This window comes from Bubalus bubalis, chromosome 8 (assembly GCF_019923935.1).
Source record: "Bubalus bubalis isolate 160015118507 breed Murrah chromosome 8, NDDB_SH_1, whole genome shotgun sequence".
NCBI classification, from domain to species: Eukaryota; Metazoa; Chordata; class Mammalia; order Artiodactyla; family Bovidae; genus Bubalus; species Bubalus bubalis.
This window is the reverse complement of record NC_059164.1, coordinates 115,988,959-116,014,944: the sequence shown is the minus strand read 5'-3', so window position 1 is coordinate 116,014,944 and position 25,986 is coordinate 115,988,959. Positions and strand designations below refer to the sequence as shown.

At 42.1% G+C, this 25,986-nt stretch overlaps 1 protein-coding gene across 4 annotated transcripts in view; it reads right to left on the bottom strand.

Annotated features, from left to right (window-relative positions):
- The window catches only part of DPP6 (dipeptidyl peptidase like 6), a 1,060,979-nt gene that overhangs the window by 345,728 nt on the left and 689,265 nt on the right, over positions 1-25,986 (bottom strand). For all 4 annotated transcript variants that reach the window (XM_045166493.1, XM_025292131.3, XM_025292128.3 and 1 more), the window contains exon 2: positions 19,946-20,060. In XM_045166493.1, the coding sequence (XP_045022428.1) occupies positions 19,946-20,060 (115 nt within the window). The remainder of the gene's footprint in view (positions 1-19,945; positions 20,061-25,986) is intronic.

Below are 25,986 nucleotides of genomic sequence, written 5' to 3'. Positions count from 1 at the left end.
AATGCTGCTTCTCCGTCATTCCAGACCCCACTGGACCTCATCAGGAACCTCTAGGTCTCCTGCATTTTTATGTCTGTGGGAGGATTTGCATTATTTCTTCAGCTCAATTTTTATCTCCTGTGTGTCAAGCTCTTTCATTTTGCTGTTTTAAATTTCTAAATAATTAATTTTAATTCCTAAGATTCCTAATTAGCTTTATCAAGATCATCTGCTCTTAGGTTACAAGCTCTTTTATCAAATTGATAATTTTGAAAACAACTTTTCAGTCATTTTCTGCTGTGCCTAATAGATTTCTATTTCTTCGGAGTCAAGGTCTCACGTGTGTTAAGCTGGTGTCCTGCTTTGAGGGGCTGGTTTCTTTGGGCCCTTGTGACAAGTCTAAACGTTTTGCTGCGTTTGGAGGACTCTGATGGTTATTACCTCTCAATCCTGCAAGGAGGAGGAAGGAAAGCCGTTTTATGGAAAGTGGAAATGAGCTCCTGAGAGGTTAAGTGGCTTCTCTAAAGGTGTGCAGGAGGACAGTAAAGCCAGCACTAACCATATTTGCAGGAGAATTTAAATACTGACATTATTCACAGAATCTGGCTTGCTCATAACATATTCCAGAGCCAGGAAGCTAATAAAATCACAAAACACAGGTAACGTTTATGATGATCCTGACAGAACACTGCTCTCCAGGTGAAAATGTTTTCTGTAATAAAGAAAAAATTGGGAAAAACTTTTCAAGGCATACATTTCCTTATCTGGAAAAAACTTGGCCATCAAATCAGATCCCAATGAATGCACCCTACAATGACTAGCACACAGCAAGTGGTCACTCCGCTATGAACAGTATGGGTGATGTCAAGCACCACGTGCTTTCAAAACCCGAGAGGAAAAGGACAGTGGTGGGCATGTCAGATGTACATCCACAGGGAGACAGACCCCAGCCTGAGACGCAGAGCAAAACCACTGTAATGCTCAGAATCAGTCACTGGGAAACTCGTGTGTTATGTCCACAGAAGTTGATAATCTGTGTGCGTTTCCATACAGACACCTACGGAAGAACACGTGGAAATCAATTTTTTATTTTTCAGCGTTTGCACTGTTAAGTCACAAGTTCCAATGACAGAGTTTGCTGAGAAGCAAGTCGCTGCAGCCTTTTCCATTAATAAGCATCCTAACACAGCTGTGCAGAAAAGGAAACAGCTCAGTGAACACAGAGGGAACACGTCCCTTCACTGTGCCTGCATGTCAGTGCTAAATGAGCGCTCTGTGCCAGATACGGTTACAGGTTGGGTCCAATAATTCCAATTAGATTTCTTTTCTCTTCTCTTCTAATAGAAAAAGTGCAATAAATAATGATGTCTGCTGTACATACTACTCATATTTCTTCAGTAGATTCTTGTCCTAATGAAAGAATAAATTTAGTTATGCTTCACTATCAACGGCTTAGGAACAATGACATTTAAACCAGGTAACATATCAACCACCTCAGATATGCAGATGATGCCATTCTAACGGCAGAAGGTGAAGAGGAACTAAAGAGCCTCTTGATGAGGTTGCAAGAGTAGAGTGAAAAAAACTGGCTTGAAACTCAACATTCATAAAACTAAGATCATGGCATTCAGTCCCATCACTTCTTGGCAAACAGAAGGGGTGAAGTGAAAGCAGTGATAAATTGTATTTTCTTGGGCTCCAAAATCACGAGAACAGTGACTGCAGCCATTAAATTAAAAGACGCTTGCTCCTTGGAAGAAAAGCTATGACAAATCCAGACAGTGTAGTCAAAAGCAGAGACATCACTTTGCTGACAAAGGTGCACACAGTCAAAGCTTTGGTTTTTTTCAGCAGAGTTGGCCCATAACAAAGGCTGAGCGCTGAAGAACTGAGGCTTTTGAATTGTGCTGGAGAAGACTCTTGAGAGTCCCTTGGACTGCAAGGAGATCAAACCAATCAGTCCTAAGGGAAATCAGTCCTGAATATTCATTGGAAGGACTGATGCTGAAGCTAAAGCTCCAATACTTTGACTACCTGATGCGAAGAGCCGACTTATTGGAAAAGACCCTGATGCTGGGAAAGACTGAAGGCAGGAGGAGAAGGGGAGGACAGAGGAGGAGATGGTTGGATGGCATCACCGACTCGATGGACATGAGTTTGAACAAACTCCAGGAGACAGTGGAGGAGAGGGAAGCCTGGTGTGCCGCTGTTCACGGGGTCGCAAAGAGTCGGACACGAGTGAGCAACTAAACAACAGCAACAACGCTATGATCTAAGTTTAGAAGATTTTCATTATTCCTCTCTAAAATTCCATCACCATTAGCAGTCACTCCCCATGTCCACCCACTTCTTCCCAATCCTAAGCAATGAAAAATTTGTTTTCTGTATCTATACATTTGGTTAGTATGAGTAATTCATATGGAATCATACAATATCTTATCTTTTTTTATTGGTAATTTCATTTTCAAGTTTCTTCCATGTGATAATATGTAATAACATGTACCAGCACTTTATTCCTTTTTATGAGTGAATAATGTTTCAAACCTAATAGTGTTGAGCATCTTTTCATGTGCTTATTGGCTATTTCTGTATTTCCTTTGGAGAATTATCTCCCCTTATCCAGACTGTAAAACATGCGGAAGTTGAGAAATTCACTTCACTAGATGTGGCTTAACATACTTTTGCCAATATGACAGCAAGATCAGAATCTCAGGGTGTTCAGTCACATAAAAATCTCATTGAAGAGCCTAACTGTGTAACTCATAATCATCTCAGCCATCTCAGCAGAAGCCAAACACAGAGATGGGAGTATCTTGCTAACCCCTATGGGGGGGGGTCTCTGGTCTAATGGAATGAATGCCCATGACACACATAGGAAACCCACAGGTTCTTAAGAATTGTATATCTGCAGAAGCTCTGCCAGCTTGGACTGAAAAGGACAGAGAGACTATGAAATAAAAGAAGGCTGGCAGACCTCCAGCCTCCTCAGAGAAGAAATACGCTGATAAACCTACTCAGCTACAAACTCATGCTGCCTTTCATGAAGAAGAAACATGCCCCCAGAGGACAGAGTTACAATCTGCAGACCATTATTCCCAGGACTTTAAACACACAGGAGTATGCCCAAGTGAATTTAGAAGTGCTTTGGAACTGGTAACCCCTTTTTTCCTTCAAATTTCTCCTTTTTGGAACAGAAATACTTATAACTGTTACCCTATGCCTGTCTCACCATCACTTTCAGGAGAAGACACCACTTATTTCTTTAGTTCCACAGGTTCACAATAGTGATGAATTCTGCCCCGGGATAGAGTATACCCAGAGTCTTACTCATAACTCATTGATGATGGTATTTGGGACTGCTGAGTTGATGAAATTTTGGACTTTGAATTGATTCTGGAATAGTATGAAACTTCTGGGGTCTCAGAATGTAGTGGATATACTTTGTATGTGGGATGGATGTAAATCTTTGAAGGCCAGAGGTTAGATTGTGTAGGCAAAATAATACACAGCAAAGATGTCCATGTTGCTCAGTCATGTCTGACTTTTTGTGACCCCATGGACTGCAGCAGAGCAACCAACTCCCAGAGTTAGGTCAAACCCATATCCATTGAGTTGGTGATGCCATCCCACCATCTCATCCTCTGTCGTCCCCTTCTCCTGCCCTCAATCTTTCCCAGCATCAGGGTCTTTCCAATGAGTCAGTTCTTCGCATCAGATGTCCATATGTACTGGTGTTATGGACTGAACCGACTCCTCTCTCTCCAATTCACATGTGGAAGCCTGAATCTGCATGTGACTGTATCTGGCGACAGAGCCTTGAAGGAGGCAGTAAAATAAGATTGTAAACGTGAGGCTCTGGTCCAGTAGCACTGGTCTCCTTGTAAGGAGACAGGACAAGAGACAGAGCGCTCTCTCTCTCCCCCTGCAAATTCAAGCAGAGAAAAAGCAATGTGAGACCCAGTGACCAGGTCCATCTGCAGCCAGGAGGAGAGGCCACACTAGAAACCAACCCTGCTGGCCCTTCACCTGGGGCTTAAAGACTCAAGAACCGTGAGAAAATACATTTCTGTTGTTTGAACCCACTCTGTGGCTTCATTAGGTCAGCCCAGGCAAGTAATACAACTAGCATTTTCAAAATTTCAATTTCCAAAGTTTTGCTGCTAGTGCCTAAGAAATACAATTAATATTTGAATATAGACCTCGTATTCCATGTTCTTTCTACAACTACCCCTAAATGTATTAGCATTATCTACACAATTTTTTCATTTTGTCTGCAATGAAGATAGTTTTACTTTTTAATTTCAAATAGAAACAATCCATTAGGATTGCTAAGAAAACGGGTCTGTTTACTAAAGTCAAGGTCCAGATAAGAATAAACTAGCTGCGGCTATCGGAGAGTCTATTTGATCTGAATGCCTCTAGACAAGCTGCTTAGTGACAAAGTACTACAATTTCTCTCTCTCTGGCTTTGTCTGCATTGTCAAATTTTAAAGAGAAAATTTCATGTCTAAGCAAAACATTGTCAATGTTTTAAATAAATTATCCATTTAAAAATTTACTTATCTATTTATTTGGAGTAACTTATCTTTTTAATTTTTCACAGATTTTTAGGTGATTATCCATAGACTTTTGGAGAAGGAAATGGCAACCCACTCCAGTATTCTTGCCTGGAGAATCCCAGGGACAGAGGAGCCTGGTGGGCTTCTGTCTACGGGGTCACACAGAGTCGGACACGACTGATGCGACTTGGCGGCAGCAGCAGCATCCATAGACTTTGTAGTAAATGGTAAAGCTGCAACCCATTCTTGATACTTAGATGAATTCATTGTTTTCAATACAGAAGCAAAATGCTTTTGCTTTTGTTTTAAAGATCTGTGTTCTTTTTTGTAAGGACAGTTGATTTACAGGGTTGTGTTAGAATTTTCCATTTTAAAATCAACCGTTTGGTGGGAGATTTTATTAAGTGGGACAGTGCACACGTCACCAATGAGAGCTGGGAGAAAGAGCTGGAGGGACCATGCAGGATGGAGCAGAAGACCATGTGGGCACTAACTTCTCTCTCTTGTCTGGTGAGAAGCCAGGAGACTCCACTGAAGATCAGCAGAACAAGAAATGCATTTGCAAAGACATTTTCATAGGAACTTATGAAAGAGATCTCTAGAGCAGCGGTCCCCAACCTTTTTGGCCTCAGGGGTGGGTTTCATGGAAGGCAATTATTCCACACAAGGGGGAGGGCAGGGTGCGGGAGGATGGTTTAGGGATGATTCACATCCAGCATGTTTGCTGTGCACTTTATTTCTAAGCTAATGCTGCCGCTGATGTGACAGGAGGTACCGGCCCATGGCCTGGACGTTGGGCACCCCTGTCTAGAGGAACTAAAAATAACCTGATAGTTTCTCCAACCCAGAGTGGAGAAAAGGAAGCAGGAGGAAATGTGAGTTAAATGTTCTACTTGGATGGGAGGCAATCTGTGAATATTGATATATGAACATAATATTACAATGACAGAAATAAACACTGGAAGAATTAAAATCAGAAATGGTCCAGAGTAATGATACTGAGGGACTGGTTGGAGCACGGATAGTATGGGAAAAGTATTATTTTTATTTTAATTGTGACTGTTAATACCTTTTTCACTGTTTGTTTTCCTCTTTATTCATATTATTTGGGCAATAAACATTAATAAAGTTATATTCTGATCATAAAAATAAACTCATGTCCAAATTAACTGCCTGAATGAGCGTGTGTCTTCATGACGTGCCAACGCCAAGTCAGCTAATTTGGTTTCCCGGAAGCATAGGGGTCTCTGTGAACAAGGAGTGCGGCTCGCAGCAGAGAGACGGTGGGCAGGGCAACGCTTCACCAGTGAGGCAAGAGCCGGCATGTCCAGTGCAACGTCCAGCCCGAAACATCGGTGTAGCAACAGCAAACACCCGAACACGTTTACGGGTGATTTAGTTTCGGGAACCTCATCTTCTGCCACACAAAATGACTGTTTCTTAATTTGAAATTTATTGACTTTATTGATTGACCTGTATTTATTTTAATTTGGTTCTTGCTCTTAAGTTTATATGAATTGTTAAGTAGAGTCTGTATGTGTTTAATGAATGTTTTTCTTGGGTTCCAAAATCACTGCAGACGGTGACTGCAGCCATGAAGTTAAAAGACGCTTGGTCCTTGGAAGGAAAGCTATGACAAACCTAGACAGCATGTCTAAAAGCAGAGACATCACTTTGTCAGCAACTGTGTGCACAGTCAAAAGTATGTTTTTTCCAGTCATCATGTATGGATGCGAGAGCTGGACGATAAAGAAGGCTGAGCACTGTGGAGCTGGAGAAGACTCCTGAGAGTCCCTTGGACAGCAAGACCAAACCAGTCAATCCTAAAGGAAATCAACCCTGAATATTCATTGGAAAGACTGATGCTAAGGCTGAAGCTCCAGTACTTTGGCCACTTGATGTGAAGAGCCAACTCACTAGAAAAGACCCCGATGCTGGGAAAGATTGAGGGCAGGAGGAGAAGGGGATGGCAGAGGATGAGATGGTTGGATGGTATCACTGACTCAATGGACACGAGTTTGAGAAAACTCCAGGAGATAGTGAAGGACAGGAAAGTCTGGCATGCTGCAATCCATGGGGTCGCAAAGAGTAGGACACGACTGAACAGCAAAAATAATAAAAAGAAATATGTCCGTGTGGGAGGCAGACACTGTCTTTTCCTCTCCAATTTTTAAAAAGGCAAGTGTATACCTTAATGTGAATGAATTTCAGTTCCTTTCCTGGTGGTCGAGATGATAAAGAATCACATTTTGAAGCTGAGAGGAGTCCCCCAGGGAGGGGAGAGGAGCCAGTGTGGGTGCTCAGTGGGAGAGGCCAGGGAAGCAGAGGTGGGCCTCATGGTGAGGCTGTCACTGGGGCCACGGTTTCTGAAGTGTCCAGTACCTCTCTCTAGTTCTGCGGGCTCCGGGATCCACTTACATGCCTGCCTTCAAGATGTGGCCACCATAAAATCACAGAAGGCATTTAGTGATATTTCCCTTTGTTATCAGTTGCTCCCAAAATCCACGTGAAATTTACCAACAGGCTCTCCTCTAAGCCAAGCAGTAGACTCCAGAGAAAACCAGAGTGCCAGGATAAGACACACTCCTTTTCAGGGCTTACAGGCAACTGTGCCTTTAAAGTAGAATGCATAATGTAGCAACACTTTGAAAAGTGCCCCTTTATGGATAAATATGTAGGCACACCTGCCTTAACTTAGAGTCTTCATGCAAGTATGAATAATAAGCATCTACCGTCATCCTTGCGATAAATGGCTCTTTAATGTAAGGATTCAATAAATAAGCAAGATTCACCTAACAATCCTTCTAGAACTAATGATGAAAAGTCAGAGGAGAGACTGTTAAGATTCTCCTAGGGACCCACTTCTCAAGACTTTGGAAGCTTGCAACTAACTGTAAGGTTAGTAGCAGTATAAATTAATTCTTTCTTTCATGAGAATCTGTCAGAACTCCCTCTTTTCAGATTTGTTTCAATTTAAAGAATGGTGCAAACTCACCGTTCAAGTTCAAGGAATGCAGACCTCATTCCTCAAGTATTTCATAAATCGAGGAGTCTCATTACTTATTGTGGCAGGCACTAGGCTGCCTCCCCAAGAGCCACAGCCCTCTGTCAATTCAGCAGAGGTGAATTTCCATGAAATACATGCTCTCTCAACCCTTACAGCTAAGGGTGTTCATCTAATATCGTTATATGAACAAACTGCCTCCTGGCTAGTTTTGGAAAAAGACAGAAATACATTAGGCAGGTTCCAATTTTCCCTTCCTTTCTGTGAGGGTATGAGATGAGATGCATGGTGCCACTGCAGCTACTTTGTCAACATGAAGACAATAGCAGCAGAGAAACATGGTCTTTGAGCCACTGAATCATCCTGGGATGGCTAGGTCTGGACTTCTTGTTTGGGAAAACATGATAAACACCTACCATTTGAATTACAGTATTTTAGTTAGGTATTTTGTTCTGTATGGATAAAAGTACTCTAATGGATACCTACTAACATCTGAGCTTGGATAATTGCTCAAGATGATTCTAAGGTGGTTAATGGACTGACTAGATTCATGAGCTTCCCGAAATGTATCCACATTTTTATGAGCCTCTTCCACTTCCAATGGCAAGACCAACTGTTGTTCAGTGTCTAAGTCATGTCAGACTCTTGTGACCCCATGGACTGCAGCACTCCAGGCTTCCCTGTTCATCACTATCTCCCTGAGTGTGCTCAAACTCATGTCCAAAGAGTCAGTGATGCCATCCAACCATCTCATCCTCTGTTGCTCCCTTCTCCTGCTCTCAATCTTTCCCAGCATCAGGGGAAATGATAAAATCATCTGTGGGTTTATTACAATAAAAGCAGTTAGGACATATAAGTTGCTCCAGATTGTAGGAGCCATTAGAGTACAATCTGGAAGTCAGTCCCTCAGACCCTCCTAACACCCATCACACCCTGCCAGTGCTCCCAGGCCAGACATCTGCTGTCCAGCAAACACGCCAGGCTCATTATGGTTCACGGTGACCTTCCTTCTTGGATTTCCTCCCATTAACACAGGTATGTCTTTCAAAGTCTTCATCCTCCAAAATATCTTCCACCCATGCTTCCTGTCCTCAGCGATTTCTCCCATATTCTGGATTGTCATAACAGATACTATCTGTACCACCCATTTATAGCACTCGGTCTTCCTTAGCACTGACACATTAACTGTAATCAGAAACAGCAGCAAGAAGAGGAGCAAAAATAGAGACACACTCTTTACTCAGTGCATCAGCTGGCTGGTGGGTGTGCACAGAATCTACAGACACAACCACAGATGCCCTAGTGCAAATGAAGAACACCAGAGACCTATAAAGTACCCCGCATGTCCCACGACAGGACACCTGGTCATAGTCATTGATAATAGATGGATGATGGCAGGCCTGGGACGTGGGGGTGAGTTTAACGTAGGAAGGAGAACAGAGAGAAAATGCCTATAAAAAATGGGCAGGAAACAGTATTTCTACAAGAAAAACCCCAAGAGGAAATAGTAAGGCAGATATCACTTGTTATGAAATGAACAAAAGTTATTAAATTACTGGTATTGTGCAATTTCCATAGGGATGATATGAGACCTCATGAAGAGAGAATCCATCATCAGTTGAAAACTGGGTACAAACAGGACTTAAAATATAACATTAAAACACATGTATGGCAAAACCGATACAATATTGTAAAGGAATTAGCCTCCAATTAAAATAAATAAATTTAAATTAAAAAAAAAAGTAGTATCAATGAGGAAAAAAAATAAAACACATGGACACACTAAACAAAAGAACCAGGTATAAAAAATACACATTACACAATTATATGAATAATGTAAATGTAAAATATACGACATTATGCAAAATTATTTTATGATGTTAGAAATTAGGCTACCTTTGGGGAGATGAATGGTGAGAATGGACATGGGGTAGCTTTGGGGATACTGGCTGCATTCCGGTATTTTTGGATTTGGGTGCAGGCTATGTAGTCTGTTCAGTTTGAAAATTCATTAAACATTAGAATATTATATGCAAATACATAATGTTTTTAAAACGTCTGTCCCAGAATTTTAAAAAGATAGGCTTGAAACACTGGGTTACTACTTCACGCCAATTAGAAGGACCAATCAGAAAATCTGAGACGCTGACAACACCAAACGCTGGTGAGCATGTGGAGCACCGGGAACTCTCATTCACTGCTGGTGGGGATCACCGTGCTGCACGTCCTCGGGAAGACGGCTTGGTGGTTTCCCACAGGACTACACACACTCATCAGACAGTCCAGTGATCATGCTCCTTGGTAACCACCAAAGGAACTAAAAATTTACATCCCACCCAGAACCTTCACGCAAATGTTCACAGCAGCTTTATTCATAACCATCAACACTTGGAAGCAATCAAGATGTTTTTCAGTGGGTAAATGAATCGAGAAACTTAGGTACAGCCAGACAGTGGGATATTATTTAGTGCTGAAAAAGAAATAAGGCTTCCCCGCTGGCACAGTGGTAAAGAATCTGTCAGCCAATGCAGGAGAACAGGCTTGATCCCTAGTCCAGGAAGATCCCCTGGAGAAGGAAATGGCAACCCACTCCAATATTGTTGCCTGGAAAAACTCATGGACAGAGGCACCTGGCGGACTACTGCCCATGGGGACGGGGGTCTCAAGAGAGTAGGACACAACTTAGCAACTGAAAAACAGCAACAAGAAAAGAAATAAACTATCAAACAATGACAGTTCCTCCAGGAAGGAACCTTAAGTGTACACTGCTAAGTGAAAAGACGCCGATCTGAAAAGGGTACATACTGTATGATCCAACTAGATGACATTCTGGAAAAGACAAAACTACGGGGATGGTATCTTCTGTAGTTTTGGAAGGAACCTACTTGTCAATGCAGGAGACGTAAGAGATGTGGGTTCAATCCTTGGGTGGGAAGATGCCCTGGAGGAGGAAATGGCAACCCACTCCAGTATTATTGTCTGGAGAATCCCATGGACAAACGAGCCTGGCAGGCTACAGTACACAGGGTTGCAAAGAGTCAGACATGACTGAAGTGACTTAGCACGCACACAGGGAAACAGTAACAACGACAAAAGTAAGTGGTTTCCAGGCATTATAGGGGAAGGGAGAATGAACAGACAGGGCACAGAGGACTTTCAGGGCAGTGAAACTGCCCCATATGATACAGTAAAGGCCGATGCATGTAATTATACATTTGTCCAAGGCCACAGACCGTGCACACTGAGGTGAACCTCACCGTCAACCATGGACTTTGAGTGACGACGACGTGTCAACACAGGTTCATAAACCGTCAGAGGCACCACCTGGGGAGGGATGTTCGTGATGGGCACACCATGCATGTCTGGGCATGCAGAGGCTATCCCCTGGGTAACTCTACCTTCCTCCCAACGTTGCTGGAACCTAAAACTGCTTTTAAAAAGCCAAGTCTATTAAAATAATCCGTGGAAATTTTGTTACAGAACTTAGACAACTAGCAGTAGCAATTATTAAGTGGAAGGATTCTCTTATTTGTAATTTTAACATACAATTTCCCATATAAACCCATCTCCTCTTATTTTGACTGTGGTGCAATTTCAGAATGCTTGATGGTTTCTGACTTGGATGCCCTTACATTCTCTTATAGCAGAATCTAATTTATGAGCTGTATGCCAATTTGCTAGATTTCTCTCCCTCTCAATAAAGCCTATTGGGTCCAATTGAACAATTTTTAAAAAAGATAAGCTGAGAGCTAGCAATGCAGTTATAGACATTAGATATAAATCAGATAGTTACGAAATTTCCATTCTGTAAAAATCATCTCTACATTTTGTTCCCACCCAAAAGATTAATGAGTCTTATATTCTGATAACCTCTGCTTAGCCTTAAAAGTTTACCTGCAATAAGACTTCCAAATACCCAAGGCTTTTCATTTTTTATATCACCTAAAGTATCCTAATGTTTTCCGTCACAAACCACTGTCCATCTTCTCTACAGAGAAAATCCATAAAAGTCAAATGTCAGGGATATTTTAATGCAAATATGATCCTGGTGGGTTTTTAAGCTCCTACAACCATAATTGTGGTACTAAAGATTATCAGAGTCCTTTTCATCAGAATTCCAGGAATTATAGCTGCAAAAAAAAAAAAAGGCATATGCTGTGTGTGACCTATCACAGACATATATTTAATATCTGAAAATAAAAAAGGTAACTTTGAGTCTATTATTCCAAAGAGAAATTAAGAAAAGAGCAGAGACTAGCAAGGGAGAAATGAATGGCAGACTGAAAAGGACACATTCTCATCCGGTTAATCCCTTGGGAACTCAGATTGCCTTAAACACTTTTAATTTGAGTTTTAAAACATAAATTGTGCATAACTGGTGATAATTAGGCTGCAGTACAGAACAAAGGTACTTCTCTCGCTCAGAAGTAAGGTATCGCCACAAGGTCCTTTGAGAGCCTGAGGCACCAAAGGCGCACTCCATCACGACTCTTCCCAAGGATACTTCCCAAGTAGGAAAGGGACCCACACATACTCAGAAATGTTTTCGCCAAAAGACTGAATCCAAGGAGTTTGGAATGGATTTGAGGGTTAAGTAGAAAGTGGATACTGCACTCTGAGTTTCAACAACCAAAAGACAAGACTGAAAAGAGGTAGCACTTGAAAAGATAATGGTTTAAATACATGATATGAGTTTCAAGTCAGTCTAGGAAGCAGCAGCAAGTCTGGAAGGGGTGCACTCAAGACTGTGCATATAAGTCCAGGGCGTTATCACTCCTAGGAGTCTCTACTCTTCAAACCTAAACTTCCTCCCTCATAGGGGGAAAGCCACTCCTGCTGTGGCTTGTGGAGACACCAGTAAGATACGGGGTGGGGTGTGGGCACTTTGGGGACCGTGGACAAGGTGATGGCCATGCTGTGTGCTAGGTCAAAGATTCAGTAATTCACAACACTACAGGCCTTTAACCAAAAATGAAAGTGAAAGTTTCTCACTTGTATCTGACTCTTTGTGACCCCATGGACTAGAGCCCACCAGGCTCCTCTGTCCATGAAATTCTCCAGGCAAGAATACTGGAGCGTGTAGCCATTCCCTTCTCCAGGGGATCTTCCTGATCCAGGGATTGAACTCGAGTCTCCTGCAATGCAGGCAGATGCTTCACCATCTGAGCTACTGGGGAAGCCCCCAAGCCTCACCTGTAACTTCTATTTTATTTTTGCCTAATGATTATTCAGTCACTCAGGCACGTCCAACTCTTTCTGACCCCATGGACTGCAGCACATCAGGCTTCCCTGTCCTTCACCATCTCCTGGAGCTTGCTCAAACTCATGTCCATCGAGTTGGTAATGCCACCTAGCTATCTTGTTCTCTGTCATCCCCTTCTCCTCCTGCCTTCAATCTTTCCCAACATCAGGGTTTTTTCCAATGAGTTAGTTCTTTACATCAGGTGGCCAAAGTATTGGCGCTTCAGCATCAGTCCTTCCAATGAATATTGAGGGTTGATTTTCTTTAGGATTGATTGGTTTGATCTCTTTGCAGTCCAAGGGACTCTCAAGAGTCTTCTCCAATACCACAGTTTAAAAGCATCAAATCTTTGGTGCTCAGCCTTCTTCATGGTCCAACTCTCACATCCCTACATGACTACAGTTAAAACCATAGCTTTGATTATATGGATCTTTGTTAGCAAAGTAATGTCTCTGCTTTTTAATATGCTATCTAGGTTTGTCATAGCTTTTCTTCAAAGGAACAAGCATCTTTTAATTTCATGGTTGCAGTCACTGTCCGCAGTTATTTTGGAGCCCAAGAAAATAGAGTCTCTCACTGTTTCCATTGTTTCCCCATCTATTTACCATGAAGTACTGGGACCAGGTGTCATGATCTGAGTTTTCTGAATGTTGAGTTTTAAGCCAGCTTTTTCACTCTCTTCTTTCACCTTCTTTAAGAAGCTCTTTAGTTCTTTGCTTTCTGCCATAAGGGTGGTGTCATCTGCATATCTGAGGTTATTGATATTTCTCCTGGCAGTCTTGATTCCAGCTTGTGCTTCATCCAGCCTGGCATTTCAGATGATGTACTCTGCATGTAAGTTAAATAAGCAGGGTGACAATAAACAGCCTTGGTGTACTCCTTTCCCAATTTGGGACCAGTGTGTTGTTCCATGTCTGGCTCTAACTGTTGCCCCTTGACCTGCATCCAGGCCTCGTAGGAGGCAGGTCAGGTGGTCTGGTATGCCCATCTCCGTCATGGTGGGAAATTCTCCGTGTGCACTTTCTGTCTTTCTCGGTGGATCTGCGCTGTCGTGGGGAATATGCGCATCTTCTCTGCCCACAGCGCAGCAGCACTTAGCTCGATGCCGTCAGCCCCTCACAGGGATCCTTCATGTTTGATCAATGGAGAGGCACTATTAGTCAATGTGATGGTCTGCAATAGGTGATTTTGAGAAGGCTCTGAATGATGTGACATCCTCGTGTCTGGCGGAATGTTGGTGCTGTAACAAAAGCCACCGCTGCATCCAGGGAGAGTGATGCAGAAGCCAGTGACGGGAGGCACTCGCTATCGAACCAGCCCCTCCGAGCATCCTAAACCCAGGACACACAGCCCTCCAGCAGCACAGCCCGGAGCCGGAAACACTACCCATGAAAGTCCAACAGGACCAAAGGGTGAGGCGGGCTCAGCCACCTGAGCCACTTTATTTTAACAGACGGATAAAAGAAATCCCACTCAAAGCCTTTCCTGGAACTCAGGGATTCACTAGAGCCTCCCCCTCGTTGTGGTTGCCCCTGGCAACTGGCCATCAGCATTCAAACAGAGAACAGTATGGCGTGTTCTGTGCTCTCTTATTTACTGCAGAAGAGATGCTGCTGTGATGGTTCCAGCTGCACGAGAACTGAATGTAAAAAGCTTTCAGGATTAGCAGCTGCATTTGAAAGAAGAGAGACTGAGGCATGGCTCCTTGTACAGCTGCGAAGACCCAGGGACGGCTCTCTGCCTGATGCTGAGTGGGGCATCTGGAAGGGAACGTCCGGGGACTGACTTCATGTCCCGGCCATGAAATTGTTCAGTCTCAGACATTTCCCACCCAGCCTGGTTGCCCTGGACCGCAGGTGTGCGGGGAGCCTCCAGCAGCCCTCTCACCTCCCTTCGAAGTGATGGATGCATGAGCCCTCGGATCCTGGGTGACAGGAATGCTCATGCACCTTGGGGAGCGGGGGGAATGGGAGTAACTGCAAACCACCCAAACCATTGCTGTTCCCTAACTCCCAAAGTGAGCGATGGACAATCAGACCTTCAGACCTTCAATGGTCGTTGTATACACTACACTTGTGCTCAAAGAAAAGCAAAGGTAGGAACACATGCTTCACAATTTCTGAAGGAGATCTCATTTCCTTTTTATTAATTAAAAATTGTTGCAAAAGTCCCCAACTTTTATGAATTAATTTTTAATTAATATAAAATATCAGCAAAATTATAAAATAGAAGAGTATATGTCTTTACCAATTCCCTTCCCCAATCCCTCTCAAATCTACTCGTTCAGACTTCAACAGCTGAATGGATGTTTTCCTGTTCAGTCAGATGCTCTGTTTTGAATCGTGAGTCCAAGTGATCCAGGAACTCTGATCTGATCATAAACCTCACTCACAGAGCAAGCGACTCTTTTCACAGCTGCCACTGAAACCTCTTCACCGTTGGGCAAGTGTTGTTGAAACTTCAGTATATAAACGGCCAGAATGAACCACTTTTAAAACAACTTTCCCACCACTGTTTAAACTAATACCCTAATTGAGATAAAATTCACATATCATGAACTTTACCTTTTTAATGTATTCAGTTCAGTAATTTTTTAATGAGTTAAAGAACTGTGCACTCATCACCACTACTGAATTCCAGAGTATCTGCATCACCTCCAAAAGAAATCTCATTATGATGCATGGATGTAGGTTCATCAGTTGTATCAAATGCCCCACTATGGGAGGGGATGTAGATAATGGGTGACCCGTGCATGTGCTAGGGCAGGACATATATGGGGAATCTCTGTACCATAGCTTCAATTTTGCTGTGAATTTAAAACTGCTCTAGAAATATAATGTCTATAAAAGAAGCAATCTCATACCTATTAGCAGAGTCAGCAGACCCTTCCTACTCTCCCCATTTCCGGTAAACACTAATCTACTTTTTATCTCTATGGATCTGCCTGTTGTGGAATCACACAATATGTGGCCCTTTATGTCTAACTAATTATGAGTGAGTCTGTGGCTCAGAGGTTAAAGCGTCTGCCTGCAATGCAGGAGACCTGGGTTCGATCCCTGGGTCGGGAAGATCCCCTGGAGAAGGAAATGGCAACCAACTCCAGTATTCTTGCCTGGAGAATCCCATGGATGGAGGAGCCTGGTGGGCTACAGTCCATGGGGTCTCAAAGAGTTGGACACAACTGAGCGACTTAACTGTATTAACTGTTAACTATGTCTAACTACTTTCACTTGTGCTCAAGTTTTAGCTATGCTGTAAGATGCATATGTGTTTAATTTTTTTAGCTGAATAATACTCCACTATATGGATATACCACACTGCTTATCTCTTCACCTGGTGAGGGACATTTGGGTCACTTTTGGCTATTAGGAATGTCTCTATGGACATCTGTCCCTGGACAAGGAAGTGGCAACCCACTCCAGTATTGTTGCCTGGAAAATCCCATGGACAGAGAAGCCTGGTGGAATACAATCCATGGGGTCCCAAAGAGTCGGACAAAGCAACTTTCACCACTTCACCTTGTTCAAAGAGGCTACACAATTTTACATTCCTACTAGTACTGTATGAGGTTCTAGTTTTTCCACATCCTCACCAATATTTGCTATTTTCCATTAAAATATATACATTATCTTGGATTTGAATTGAAGGGTATTATGCTAAGAAAGGCAATGCCAAAGAATGCTCAAACTACCACACAATTGCACTCATCTCACATAGTAAAGTAATGCTCAAAATTCTCCAAGCCAGGCTTGAGCAATATGTGAACTGTGAACTTCCTGATGTTCAAGCTGGTTTTAGAAAAGGCAGAGGAACCAGAGATCAAATTGCCAACATCTGCTGGATCATGGAAAAAGCAAGAGAGTTCCAGAAAAACATCTATTTCTGCTTTATTGACTATGCCAAAGCCTTTGACTGTGTGGATCACAATAAACTGTGGAAAATTCTTCAAGAGATGGGAATACCAGACCACCTGATCTGCCTCTTGAGAAATCTGTATGCAGGTCAGGAAGCAACAGTTAGAACTGGACATGGAACAACAGACTGGTTCCAAATAGGAAAAGGAGTACATCAAGGCTGGATATTGTCACCCTGCTTATTTAACTTATATGCAGAGTACATCATGAGAAACACTGGGCTGCAAGAAGCACAAGCTGGAATGAAGATTGCTGGGAGAAATATCAATAAGCTCAGATATGCAGATGACCCCACCCTTATGGCAGAAAGTGAAGAGGAACTCAAAAGCCTCTTGATGAAAGTGAAAGAGGAGAGTGAAAAAGTTGGCTTCAAGCTCAACATTCAGAAAACGAAGATCATGGCATCCAGTCCCATCACTTCATGGCAAATAGATGGGGAAACAGTGGAAACAGTATCAGACTTTATTTTTTTGGGCTCCAAAATCAGTGCAGATGGTGACTGCAGCCATGAAATTAAAAGACGCTTACTCCTTGGAAGGAAAGTTATGACCAACCTAGATAGCATATTCAAAAGCAGAGACATTACTTTGCCAACAAAGGTCCGTCTAGTCGCCTTGACTATGGCTTTCCCAGTGGTCATGTATGGATGGTGAGAGTTGGACTATGAAGAAAGCTGTGCACTAAAGAATTGATGCTTTTGAACTGTGGTGTTGGAGAAGACTCTTGAGAGACCCTTGGACTGCAAGGAGATCCAACCAGTCCATCCTAAAGGAAATCAACCCTGAATGTTCATCAGAAGGACTGAAGCTGAAGCTCCAATACTTCGGCCACCTGATGCGAAGAGCCGACTCATCAGAAAAGACCCTGATGCTGGGAAAGATTGAGGGCAGGAAGAAAAGGGGACGACAGAGGATGAGATGGTTGGATGGCATCACCGACTCAATGGACATGAGTTTGAGCAAGCTCTGGGAGATGGTGAACAACAGGGAAGCCTGGAGAGCTTCAGTCCATGGGGTCACAAAGAGTCAGACATGACCGAGTGACTGAATAACAACAAAGATAGTATCATAGTACTTTTACTGTAGTTTTAGGGTAAATTTTAATATAGATATAAGTGCTTTAACTATTCTTTTTCAAGACTGTTTTGGCTGGTATGAGAGCCTTGCATTTTCCTATGAAGTTTAGAATTGGCCTGTCAGTTTTTGGAAAAAAAAAAAAAAAAAAGCCAGTTGGGATTCTGACATGGAGCATGTTGAATCTATGGATGATTCTGGGAAGTACTGCATGTTAACAATAGTAGATCCTCTAATCCATGAACATGGGATATCTTTCCATTTGTGAAGATCTTTAGTTCCTTTCAATGACATTTCATGGTTTTTCAGTGCACAAGTCTTACATTTTTATTATTAAATTGATTCCTTCCCTTTGAAAGTAATGTAAGTGGAATCATTTCTAAATTTCATTTTGAATTGCTTATTACTAGTGTATAGGAATATAAATAATTTTTGTACAATTTTGCATCTTCCAATGTGGCTGAACTCATTTATTAGTTATGTTTTTGTGTGTTTGTGGACTGTAAGATTTTCTATACACCAGTTCATGCCATCTATGAATAGAGATAGTTTTACTTCTTTCTAACCTGGATGTCTTTTCTTCCTCTTGTCAAGGATAACCTGATATTTAGCAGGATCACTGCTAACCATTTCAGTGTGAAGTATAATGTTAGCTGTAGGTTTTTTATAGATGCTCTTTTTCAGGTTAGGAAAGTTTCTTTCTACTCTTCATTTGTTCAGTGTTTATATAGAGAGGGGATTTTGAATTTTGTCAAATGCTTATTCTGTGCCTATTGAGATGATTATGTTGTGTTTTTTTTTTTCTCTTTATTTTATAAATCTGAGTGTACTACGCTGATTTTTCATATGCTAAACCAAATTTTATTTCCTGGGATAAATCCCATTTGGTCATGGTATATAATCCTTTTTTGGTTTGGTAATTTGGTTCAATTTGTTAGTATTTTGTTATGATTTCTGCATCTACGTTCATAAGAGATATTGGTCTGTAGCTTTCTTGTGGTATCTTTATTGAGTCCTGATTTCATGGTATTTGTTGTTGTTCAGTTGCTCAGTTGTGTCTGACTCTTTGTGACCCCATGGACTGCAGCATACCAGGCTTCCCTGTCCTTGACAATCTCTTAGAGCTTGCTCAAACTTAGTCAGTAAGGAAACAGCAACTCACTCCAGTATTCTTGCCTGGAAAATCTCATGGATAGAGGAGCTTGGCGTGATATGGGGTTACAAAAAGTTGGACATGACTGAGTGACTAAAGAATAAGAGCAACAATAAATTAGAGTTAAACATACCTGAAAATTTGCCTGCAATTTTTGTACCTGTCAAAAAATGCATTTTTTCCATCATAAAGTCTAATACCTGTATAATCTATTTATTGAGGACTGGAACATCTTTTTGTCCACACAAGTTGACATTGAATAAAACAGAGGAGAATGGATAGTCACACACAGTTTATATATGGCAATAATGTTTTCCTATCATGACCCCGTACGTTTAGCTTACGGGCAAAGGCTTTCTTCTTGTCCTAATCTCTCCACTCTCCTGCTACTAAGTTCTCACCTCTCCACGGAAGCCCAACTTCACACATGACTTTCTCCATGAACTTTCTCATGAAGCGTTTTATCTCTTTCTTCTCACCTTCTATACAACTTATATTTGAAACTTGCAATAATCCATGCCTATATATGTTTTTTTTTTTCTGTAGACTTTTGCTGACAATTTTTGTGAGTTTTTCTTCCCTGAGAGATTTCTGTTTCATGCTTCCTTTATTTCATCAGTAGTATCTAATAATTAGTTTATCCTTAGCTCACACTTAGTATACGTTGTTTTAATAACTTTAATTCATCCCTGATAGAATACCCAAGAATACCATGAGACATATCAAATCATTATATTTATAAGGGCAAAGTCTTTGTTTAAGCTGATCAAATATAAATAAATATTTGTGAATTTTAATACATGCCAAGAATTTACCCTACTCAGGAATTATCTAAACAAATTCATAGCATGTACAATGGATCTTTGTCATTGAATGCATATAACATCATTTTACCATATGGCGCAATGAGAATTAGAATCGAGGGAACATAAATTACAGTTACTTAGAAAAAAATCGCCAAGTAAAATCATGCCCTCTCTCCGTTACAGCAACTTGCTTTTCCAGGAATAAACATAAGTACCTGGTGTCAGCAGTATCACCGAGGTGACGATCAAGGAGCAGATGACCAGGATGACAAGGAGCGCGATGGCTATTCCTTTCCAGTTTCTTTGTGGAGGGTTACTCCCCACGAGCTCCTGAAACGACAGCACAAAAGCGAAAATCTGTGAGTCAAATAAGGAACGAAAATAATCCAAGTAACCACGCTTGAGTCAAATCAAGATCTCGGTGTAGGCTTCCATGGTGGCTTGGTGGTAAAGAATCTGCCTGCGAAGGCAGGAGACGCAAGGGACGTGGGTTGGATCCCTGCTCTGGGAAGATCCCACATGCCTCGGAGCAACTAAGCCCCTGCAACACAGCTACTGAGCCTGTGCTCCAGGGCCCGGGAGCCACGACCACTGAGCCCACGCGCCGCGACTCCTGCAGTCTCACCCCTAGAGAGTCCATCCTCTGCACTAGGGCGGCCGCTGCGGAGGAACACGTGTACTGAAACTGGGGAGCGGTCCTCACTCTCGGCACCTAGAGAAAGGCCCGCGCAGCAAGGAGGACGCGACACGGGAAATAAATGAAGAGCTCTAGGGCACTCCCATCCAGGAAGCGGCCATCAATGCCTTTCTCTTCCTTCTGCCTCAGGGTCCAGAGGACCCAGGCTTCTTCCCTCATCTTATGGCAAAGCTTTATCTCAAGAAGAATGTGACATTATGTTATGTTTACAGCCTTTTCTGTAACTTAACGCTTCACCACCCAATACACTTGGGTCCACATTACCTGGTGACTATGGAGTTTCTCATTGCAGTCAACCTATTAAATGCCATCAAATCAAACCCAGGTATGATAAAATTTCCAGCCTCAACCTCTCTCATCTTTCTCTTCATTGACACCCACACTGTGAACTTCTATTTCAGCTGTGAAACTCAAACATTTATTTAGCACATACTAAGTGCCAATATATGTGTATGTGCCAATGTCCAAATTGCCAAATTCAGACTTAAATTGAAGAAAGTAGGGAAAACCACTAGACCATTCAGGTATGACCTAAATCAAATCCCTTATGATTATACAGCGGAAGTGAGAAATAGATTTAAGGGACTAGATCTGATAGATAGAGTGCCTGATGAACTATGGACAGAGGTTCCTGACATTGTACAGGAGACAGGGATCAAGACCATCCCCATAGAAAAGAAATGAAAAAAAGAAAAATGGCTTCCTGAGGAGGCCTTACAAATAGCTATGAAAAGAAGAGAAGCGAAAAGCAAAGGAGAAAAGGAAAGATATAAGCATCTGAATGCAGAGTTCCAAAGAACAGCAAGAAGAGATAAGAAAGCCTCCCTCAGGGATCAATGCAAAGAAGTAGAGGAAAACAACAGAATGGGAAAGACTAGAGATCTCTTCAAGAAAATTAGAGATACCAAGGGAACATTTCATGCAAAGATGGGCTCGATAAAGGACAGAAATGGTACGGACCTAACAGAAGCAGAAGATATTAAGAAGAGGTGGCAAGAATACACAGAAGAACTGTACAAAAAAGATCTTCACGACCCAGATAATCCTGATGGTGTGATCACTCACACTCACCTGAGCCAGACATCCTGGAATGTGAACTCAAGTGGGCCTTAGGAAGGATCACTATGAACAAAGGTAGTGGAGGTGATGGAATTCCAGTTGAGCTATTTCAACTCCTGAAAGATGATGCCGTGAAAGTGCTGCACTCAATATGCCAGCACATTTGGAAAACTCAGCAGTGGCCACAGGACTGGAAAACGTCAGTTTTCATTCCAATCCCTAAGAAAGGCAATGCCAAAGAATGCTCAACTACTGCACAACTGCACTCATCTCACACGCTAGTAAAGTAATGCTCAAAATTCTCCAAGCCAGGCTTCAGCAACACGTGAACCGTGAACTTCTAGATGTTCAAGCTGGATTTAGAAAAGGCAAAGGAACCAGAGATCAAATTGCCAGCATCTGCTGGATCATCAAAAAAGCAAGAGAGTTCCAGAAAAACATCTATTTCTGCTTTATTGACTATGCCAAAGCCTTTGACTGTGTGGATCACAATAAACTGTGGAAAATTCTTCAAGAGATGGGAATAGCAGACCACCTGACCTACCTCTTGAGAAACTTATATGCAGGTCAGGAAGCAACAGTTAGAACTGGACATGGAACAACAGACTGGTTCCAAATAGGAAAAGGAGTACATCAAGGCTGGATATTGTCACCCTGCTTATTTAACTTATATGCAGAGTACATCATGAGAAACACTGGGCTGGAAGAAGCACAAGCTGGAATGAAGATTGCTGGGAGAAATATCAATAAGCTCAGATATGCAGATGACACCACCCTTATGGCAGAAAGTGAAGAGGAACTAAAAAGCCTCTTGATGAAGGTGAAAGAGGAGAGTGAAAAAGTTGGGTTCAAGCTCAACATTCAGAAAACGAAGATCATGGCATCTGGTCCCATCACGTCATGGGAAATAGATGGGAAAACAGTGGAAACACTGTCAGACTTTATATTTTTTGGGCTCCAAAATCAGTGCAGATGGTGACTGCAGCCATAAATTGAAAGATGCTTACTCCTTGGAAGGAAAGTTATGACCAACCTAGATAGCATATTCAAAAGCAGAGATATTACTTTGCCAACAAAGGTCCGTCTAGTCAAGGCTATGTTTTTTCCAGTAGTCATGTATGGATGTTAGAGTTGGACTATAAAGAAAATTGAGCACTGACGAATTGATGCTTTTGAACTGTGATGTTGGAGAAGACTTTTGAGAGTCCCTTGGACTGCAAGGAGATCCAACCAGTCCATCCTAAAGGAGATCAGTCCTGGGTGTTCATTGGAAGGACTGATGTTGAAGCTGAAACTCCAATCCTTTGGCCACCTGATGCGAAGAGCTGACTCATTTGAAAAGACCCTGATGCTGGGAAAGATTGAGGGCAGGAGGATAAGGGGATGAAAGAAGATGAGATGGTTGGATGGCATCACCGCCTCGATGGACATGGGTTTGGGTGGATTCTGGGAGTTGGTGATGGACAGGGAGGCCTGGCGTGCTGCGGTTCATGGGTTTGCAAAGAGTTGGACACGACTGAGCGACTGAACCGAACTGAACTGAATGAAAAAAAGATATACTGAGTCAATCTCCTTTCCTACTGGATAGAGTTTTCTATGTGAGGAAATCACTGGCCAATGACAAGAAGTGATCAGATCTCACCAATTGAGTAGCTTTTCATTTCACCTGAGTTAACAGAGGAAATAAGCGTATATCTTGTAGTAGTACATTCCTTACACTATCAAATGTGTATGATCTCTCACAGACCCAAAGTGGACATTTCTCAAATACTGTTCAGATTAAATTCAGAGTCAACATCCAAAACTAGAACAATTCCATACTCAAGATCAATCTTTCTCAAGACAGAGAATAATTAAATTAGTGGTATTGTCTTCATCAGCTCAAACAATGGATATCTTTTAAATCTTGTTTATAATAAAAATAATCTCAGATTTGAAATTTTGTTTTATTTAGAAGTTTATATAAAAAAAAAAACAACTAAAATAGTGTACAGAGACTTAAAAAAAAACAACTAAGACTTTTAGTTTGCATCAATTTTTTTTTGCATCAACTTCTTGAGTGGCCAGGAGCATAACTAATTTACTTGCAAAAATGCAATTGAATGAATTGTAGTGATGTTCAGTAGTAGAAGAGTGATGTCCAGTAGACCTTTCCCTGGCTCAAGCACACTCACAGTATGGTGTCCAAGTCTGGGCTGAATATCGTTAGAGATAATGATGGACAGAGTACGCCATAAAGAGGACCAAAGACAGATGCTGCAAAACGTCATATGAAGCAAGGCTAAGAGAAGAGTTCAGCGTCAAAAATCAAATACTTAGAGTCTCTGTCTATTTGAAGTATCACATGCAAGAGAGAGAAGACTTCTGCAGAGCTCCAGAAGGCAGAGTTGTAATCAAAAGGGAATTTCACCCAGACAAAATTATGTCAAACAAACAAACAAACTTAACTTCAGAATTTCTAACCATTTGCATTGCTTCATGACAGAACAGGCTATTTCACCAGAAAGTGAGGAGGGTGGATGAAGAGCTCACAGGATGCAGGAGGGCCAGCCCAGGAAGGAAGGTGGAGAAGAGAGATCTTGAAAACTTCGAACACGGGGTACCTTCAATGGACACACAGGGCATGGGAAAGAAAGATGCTGAGATGGCTCGGCAGTGGGAAAATGAAAGACGGTCAGGACAGTTCAGAAAAAGGACAAAGGCTTTGCTCCTTCATGCTCACTGGGCTAAGAAAAGATTTTGCAGAGAAAACCAATTCCGTATATATTATTAGATGGAAGAATGCACAATAATATAACCAAACAGGTGTTGATAGCAGAGTCTACTTAAGTGAAGTGATTCTGGATCATTGATGCCATTTCTTAAGTACAGATGCATCACACTTTCAGGCAACACTCTTACATTTAAAAAGCAGTGTCATTTCACCCTCAGAAAAGCAGACCATCCTTCAGTTCAGTTCAGTTCAGTTCAGTCACTCAGTCATGTCCGACTCTTTGCAACCCCATGAATCGCAGCACACCAGGCCTCCCTGTCCATCACCAACTCCCGGAGTTCACTCAAATGTCCATCGAGTTGGTGATGCCATCCAGCCATCTCATCCTCTGTCGTCCTCTTTTCCTCCTCCCCCCAATCCCTCCCAGCATCAGAGTCTTTTCCAATGAGTCAAATTGGAAAAGTTGGCCACCTCGCACAAGGTGGTCCAAGTACTTGAGCATCAGCTTTAGCATCATTCCCTCCAGGCTGATCTCCTTCAGAATGGACTGGTTGGATCTCCTTGCAGTCCAAGGGACTCTTATGAGTCTTCTCCAACATCACAGTTCAAAAGCATCAATTCTTCGGCGCTCAACTTTCTTCACAGTCCAACCCTCACATCCATTCATGACCACTGGAAAAACCATAGCTTTGACTGGACGGAACTTTGTTGGCAAAGTAACGTCTCTGCTTTTCAATATGTTATCTAGGTTGGTCATAACTTTTCTTCCAAGGAGTAAGTGTCTTTTAATTTCATGGCTGCAGTCACCATCTGCAGTGATTTTGGAGCCCCAAAAAATAAAGTCAGACACTGTTTCCCCATCTATTTCCCATGAAGACTGTCCTTACTAAATTCCAAATTTTATTGTCAAAAGTAACTTTTTAAACTACACAAACAATATCGCTACAATAACCATAGGGAACAAAGAGGAAAAACACATGAACAACTTGCTAGCCCAAAAGAACGAAAGTTTCCATTTTTCCGTCTTCCTCTCCAGTACTGATGTATGTGCATATTTAACTCTTACACGGATACTTAATAATAACCAGAACATAGATCTTGTTTTTGAGTTAGAATGCAGATTAACAGTGAACATCCAACCTGAGCATCTGATTTGGCATCCCAAATTCAGACTTCCTCATCTTAACTTGTAGGAAGTGAATTATCAAAAATTTGAGGAAAATTGTTCCTGTTTCTCAAGAAGGGCAACTTTCCCCTGCTATGTTGAGCTTCAGCAGTGCATTTCTCAACATCATTGCATAATTTTTGCCTAGAATGATGAAAATGAGGCTGTTATGTATTCCCTGTTCTGCTTGGTACCACATGCATACCTTGGAGATTCAATAAAATTTAATTTACAATTAAACACTGGCCTGAGAAGGTGAACAAATCTCCCATCCATCCATCCATCCAAGGCTTACTCTGCCAAGCCCTGTTCTGTGAACCTGTTATGCATTGTTAGCCACCCAAGTCCAACAGCCTTCATTTTTTTCCATATTCCTTCCTTGTATATTAGTGTAGGGACAGGGAACAAACAATAAACAGAGGAACACACCAAGAAAGCTGCCTCCCCTCTGTCTTCACCTGCAGACGTGGAGGAAAGGCCATATGAGAACAGAGAGAAGGCAGCTGTCTGCAACCCAAGGAGACGGCCCTCACCAGAGCCAGCAGCTGGCACCCTGACCCTGGACTTCCGGTCCCTGGAACTGTGAGAGAGAAATCTGTGTTTAAGCCACCTGGTCTGTGGC